Here is a 5,837-nt window from a genome sequence, read left to right as displayed (position 1 = left end):
CCTGGGGGGCCTGGGGCAAGGCAGCCGGTGGGTGGTAGCTGAAAGCCCTCCCGGGCTTGCCCCCACCTGGCATGCCCCCAATGGGCACGCCCCCACTGGGCACCCCAGGTGGCCTGCCCGCGCCCTTGGGGGACTTGAGGAACTGCTTTTCCTGCCCCTTCAGCCGGGGCTGCACGTCCAGGGCCCGGGCAGTGGGGTCGCCGGCCAGCAGGACATGGTCAGCCAGCACCTGGGACCTGCGGTTGTGCACAGTGTGTGCATCTGACTCCTGGGAGCGAGACCTGCTCGGGGGGTGTGAGGCCTTGCCCTGGTGCTCCTGCTTGGCCTGTGCTGGTGGGGACCCTGCACACACGGGACACAGACCATAAGACCCTCTGCAGGCCTGACACCTCGCCTTGGACCAGGCACCCTCCCGACCCCCACGTACACGCCTGGACGCAATGCCGCAGCGTAGTTGTGGCAGGAGCCCTAGAACCCCAGGCCAGGGCTCATGCTGCTAAAGGAGGCCTCTCACCCAGGTCCCACCCCGTACCTACCAGGTCCGAATTTAGACGTGTAGTTCTCTATTCCGGCCAGGTCCAGGTAGTGGTTTCTCCGCTCAGTGTTCTCATCCACGCAGTACAGCCCCCTCACGGGGCAGGGGTGGGAGTCAGCATTGGGCCTCCTGCGTGGGGCACAGGGCAGAAGGGACCTGACCTTCACACAAGGCCAGAGCAGACCTTCCTCGGAGATGACGGGGGCACGGAAGGGGATGGTCCCGGGCAGTGGACTCTGACCAGCACCCACCACCCAGAGAGAAGCATCAGAAAGGATGGGTGCTGGCCCGGGACCCCACCAACACCCCAGGATCGCTGCTGCCGACTGCCTTAGGGAACCTGCAGGAACTCCCATCTCCTGGTCCCCGAGGCAGAGACTGGGTCACTGCTCTGAGACCTCCACTGGCCCGGTCACCACCACAGCTGGTGAGTGGAATCACAGTGTGTCCGAGTGGCTGGACTAAGGGCCCTCGGCTGACCTGCCCTTCAAGCCTCACCCAGCCCTCGGACAGACACTGGATGTGCTCAGCTCCAGCCCGAGTACCGGGCCACAAGACAGTACCCTCACCCCAGTGGGGGCTGTACCCAGTGCTCCTCCACACCCAGGTCAGTCTGCCCTGAGGGGGCAGCCCGAGGATGCAGGAAGCAGGGGTGTGGGCGGCTGCTCCCCGTGGGGAGGGTACACCTGGAGGGTGGAGCCAGCCCCCAGCCCCTCACCTGATGTGAGCAGACAGCCTCCTGTCAGCCACCCTGGGGTCCTCAAAGACCTCGCCCTCCGTCCTGCAGCGAGTGGGTTCCCGGTCTGAAAGAGTGAAGTCACTCATTCATTCGTTCACTCCTTCATTCCCTCCTTCATCCATTTACTGAGCAAACACTTCTGAGCCCCTGCCAGGTGCTAGGCCCTGCTTTCCATGTTCAGGAAACCAGAGAGTTTGCCCCGGTGGGGAGAGGAGCGGGAATGGGGCGCTGAATAGTAGACACAATTATGACTCCCCTGACCTGGTGTATGGGAGGTAAGGGCTGTGGGGAAATGCAGAGTGGGGGTAAGGGCCGGCGGAGGGTCTGCAGGGAGGGGTGGGTCTTCAGGGTATCGGAGCAGGGGCCCAGCCCCTCACCCTGGCTGGCGGGGAGACCCTCCCTCCTTTTGCTGGAGGGCTCGGGGCTGACGGTCAGCTTCACTCGGAGGGTCTTGCTGCTGCCGGAGGAGTGGTTGACGGAGGCGTCGACGACCTCGTAGATGGTGTGCATCAGGCTGGACATGTCCTGAGGATGGCACCGACGTCACTGACACAGGCAGACGGGCTGGGGAACTGCCCACGCCACCGCCTCCAGGCTGCCTGCCTGAGTCACCTGCATCCCATAAGCCCCTGCCTCAGCCAGGACGACTCACTGAGCAGCCTTTCTCACCCCAGCGTTAGCCCCGTGCGGCGGCCCCAAACCTCCGGGGTAAGGAGCCCTGCTATTGTTGAAATCACATCTCTTGGACCTTTTAAATTTCACACTCAATCTACATGTTCAAAGGACTTAGCAGTCAGGTAACTACCTAAGTTTTGCTCTTTAACCCAAAGGCACTTATTTCTGTTGTCCTCTGTGTCTGCTTCCTTCCCAGCGGCTCTTTGCCCATCCTGGACCCACAGCCAGCAGAGGTGAGCGCCGAGGGCATCCCGGGACCCTCACCACCTTGCCCAGGAGCTGCTGGCCCCACTGAGCCTCAGGGGGACCCAGACACAGGCTCTGCAGGAAACTGTGCCGACAGCCTGGGCCACAGGGCTCCCCAGGCTCCAGCGGCTGCCTGGGTCACCGCGGCGCCCACGCCTGGGGAAGGTCCGGCCTCTCCTCCCACCCTAGAGGGCTCGGCCGGTCTCCTCATCACCAAGACCAGGGCCCTGGCATCTGTCTGCTGCCAGCTCCCTGCCCGGTGGACCATCTTTTGAAGACACAAGTGCATCACCTCCCTGGTGGCCTTCCCACTGTTGTCGAAGCCGTAGAGCGTGAAGGTCCACTCCTGGCGGTTGTCCTCCTCCACCGAGACGTCGCACTGGAGCGCCTGCAGGGCACAAGGGGTCAGGGCGGGTGGGTCGTCACCCCGAGCCTCCCCCCACCTCTCAGGAAAACAGGTGTCCTTCCACTGCTCCCAGGAGCTCCTGCCTTGGAGGCCAATGGTGGACCTCTGTGGCATCCCGGGGTGCTGGCGCCACACCAGGAAGTCCCCCGGGTTATTTGGTGCCACACTGGCCAGTTTCAGCTGGATTTGTGGCCACACCTTCCTTGTCCATCCCCACCCCCTTACCCAGAGCTGGCGGATGTCGGAAGCACATGCAAGCTTTGCTATAACTCCTCCAACCGGCTGAACCTCAGGCAAACTGCCCAGGCAAGGCCCTGTTTTAGGGCCCATATGCACCTAGCCCAGCGCGGGCCCTTTTGCACCTTGAGGCAGAGCAAAGACCTACGTCGATGTTCAGGCGCTTCTTGCCCAGGCCTCGTGGACCTTCGCGGTTTGCCGCTCTTTCCACATCATCTGTACTGAAGAGCTGTCCGGGACCCTCTCGACCCTCAGCCTTCTCAGGGGGCAGTGCCACTGGAGGTAGAAGAAGGAGTGAGGGAGAGCCATCCGCCACCCCATCCCGCCCAGGCAGGTGACTCAGAGCAGCGGGGATGCCGGGAGGTGGGGCTGGGAGCCTGTGCTCCTTTCCAAATAGGCCTGAGCTGAGAGCCCAGCCTTCCAGAACAAGGAGGCATCAGATCTGTGCAGAGGGCAGGGCAGCCCTCACCTGGGATAGCCGTGGTCAGGTGTGCCCTCAGCCCTCACCTGGGATAGCCGTGGTCAGGTGTGCCCTCAGCCCTCACCTGGGATAGCCGTGGTCAGGTGTGCCCTCAGCCCTCACCTGGGATAGCCGTGGTCAGGTGTGCCCTCAGCCCTCACCTGGGATAGCCGTGGTCAGGAGTGCCCTCAGCCCTCACCTGGGATAGCCGTGGTCAGGAGTGCCCTCAGCCCTCACCTGGGATAGCCGTGGTCAGGAGTGCCCTCAGCCCTCACCTGGGATAGCCATGGTCAGGTGTGCCCTCAGCCCTCACCTGGGATAGCCGTGGTCAGGTGTGCCCTCAGCCCTCACCTGGGATAGCCGTGGTCAGGTGTGCCCTCAGCCCTCACCTGGGATAGCCATGGTCAGGTGTGCCCTCAGCCCTCACCTGGCATAGCCATAGCCAGCGGTGTCTTCCTGGATCTGCCCACCCAGCCAGCAGTGGCTTCGGAGATCAAGGTGGGGAGGAGGCTGCCTGTGTTGGTCTGGGTTTGGTGGGAAGTTAAGGAGCATGGAGTGGGCGTGCCTATGTCATCAGGGCCTCAGCTTGTCCAAGTGTCCTAGGGCAGGTTTCAGGTATATGCCTGGGGTACAGGGTAGAGTCTGTGGGGTTTGGGTAGCAGGACTTACCCTCTAGAGGACACTGGTCCTCCCGGAAAGGTCCCTCCTTGGGGTCCCCACTGTGAAGCTCCTGCAGGGAGAACAGGGAGTGTGTGACCATGTGGCCCATGGGCAGGTCATAGATACCAGCCCCCTGGGGTGTCACTGCAGAGGAATAAATCTGGGCACACCCATGAAGCCTCAGATTTTTAAGTAAAATGCACGCATCCCACGGTGTCATTGGTTCCATTAGAACCATCTCCAGGCTCAGCAGGCGTGGCTCAGTGGGTGAGTGTCAACTTATGAACCAGGAGGTCACAGTTTGATTCCTGGTCAGGGCACATGCCCAAGTTTCAGGCTTGATCTCCAGTGGGGGGGCATACAGGAGGCAGCCAATCAATGATTCTCTTTCATCATTAATACTAGTGACCCATGCCGTGAAATCGTGCGAGACCCAGGACCCCTCCCCCCACCTGCCCCCCATACTGCCCTGAGTCCCGGAGTCCCGCCCCATGTGGCTGGCGCACAGCGGGATGGCCCTAAGTCCTGGAGTGCCGCCCCAATGCCCCAACTCCAGGCCACGTGGAGTAGCCACCGGCCCCGCCCCCGCCCCCAGTGCGCACCACCATCTTGTGATGACATGATGGGGGAGGGTCAATTTGCATATTACCTCTTTATTATATAGGATTTCTATCTCTCTCCCTTTCCCTTTCCTCTCTGAAATCAATAAAAATACTTTTAAAAAAAAGAAAATCTAACCTTCGGAAGGAAGGAAGGAAGGAAGGAAGGAAGGAAGGAAGGAAGGAAGCCCCCAGACCAGCATCCAAGAGTGTTGGAACCCAGAAGAGCCAGCGGCACAACTCCCGTGAGGCGCACAGCCAGGGAGTGAGAGGGTGGTGGGAGCGGCCCCTGAGCACGCCCAACACTACAATAATGACACAAGGAAGCCCGGATACAGCAGCCAGCCTGTGACTAGGGCCCTAAAGTGCCTTTTGAAAAAGTGTTCATCCACATATATCCCAACACTAGAATCTACAGTGTCTATCTACGAGCTAAATCAGCAACTACCTCTGAGATAGGCTCAAATAAGGGAATAAAAACATTTGGGAGAAAAGTAACCATTCTTGTCCCTAGGACTGGTGGTTTCAAATTCATCCTGGTTACATAAAAGTGCCCTTTAATCTGTGCTGCTTTGGCTAAACAGAAGGGCCAAAGCTTTAATTGCCACGGGTAAACCTACCACAGGGATGCTGGCCAGATGTGCAGCCCCCCTCCCCGTGGGGGTGACCTCGTTGGCAGCTGAATCCCAGATAATTGGGACCCTCAAGTGAGACAGGGGCACAGGCAGATACCCCATCTCCTAAAGTCCAGCAAGTGCCCACCTCCCACATCACCCTGCCCAGGGCAGGGCCAGCCCTACCCCTTCCTGGGATGCCCCCACCTGCCTTCCCTGATCTGAGCACAAATTTCTGCTCTCCCTTTGCCACCCCCAAAAGAGTCCCAGCCTCATGCCCATAAAAGTCCCTAACTCCCCTTCTCATCTCAATCTGGCCCCCCTTCTGCCAGGCCGGGTTTCATAGAGGGTCTCAGCACCATCCTCCTTGCTCCCCTGGCTGACGGAGCTCTCTGCTCTCCCTTTGCCACCCCCAAAAGAGTCCCAGCCTCATGCCCATAAAAGTCCCTAACTCCCCTTCTCATCTCAATCTGGCCCCCCTTCTGCCAGGCCGGGTTTCATAGAGGGTCTCAGCACCATCCTCCTTGCTCCCCTGGCTGACGGAGCTCTGTTCCTTCACCCCCCCCCCCCATCCCCGGAGCTCTGTTCCTGCTCCCCCCGCATCCCCGGAGCTCTGTTCCTGCACTCCCTACCCCCATCCCCGGAGCTCTGTTCCTGCACCCCCTC

The 5,837-nt window shown here is 60.7% G+C and overlaps 1 protein-coding gene across 1 annotated transcript in view; it reads right to left on the bottom strand.

Annotated features, from left to right (window-relative positions):
* Positions 1 to 4: 4 nt before the first annotated feature.
* Positions 5 to 5,837, bottom strand: part of NKD2 (naked cuticle homolog 2 (Drosophila)) — a gene marked incomplete at its 3' end in the record, with an annotated part of 76,719 nt that continues 70,886 nt past the window's right edge. Inside the window, exons 6-12 of the mRNA XM_015563115.1 lie at positions 3,968 to 4,028; positions 2,987 to 3,114; positions 2,488 to 2,583; positions 1,652 to 1,799; positions 1,254 to 1,338; positions 537 to 664; positions 5 to 342 (exon numbers count right to left, since the gene is read on the bottom strand). Coding sequence (XP_015418601.1) covers positions 5 to 342; positions 537 to 664; positions 1,254 to 1,338; positions 1,652 to 1,799; positions 2,488 to 2,583; positions 2,987 to 3,114; positions 3,968 to 4,028 — 984 coding nt within the window. The remainder of the gene's footprint in view (positions 343 to 536; positions 665 to 1,253; positions 1,339 to 1,651; positions 1,800 to 2,487; positions 2,584 to 2,986; positions 3,115 to 3,967; positions 4,029 to 5,837) is intronic.

This window comes from Myotis davidii, unplaced genomic scaffold, assembly GCF_000327345.1.
Source record: "Myotis davidii unplaced genomic scaffold, ASM32734v1 scaffold135, whole genome shotgun sequence".
NCBI classification, from domain to species: Eukaryota; Metazoa; Chordata; class Mammalia; order Chiroptera; family Vespertilionidae; genus Myotis; species Myotis davidii.
Note: the sequence above shows the minus strand (reverse complement) of the source record. Positions and strands in the feature narration are given on the sequence as shown.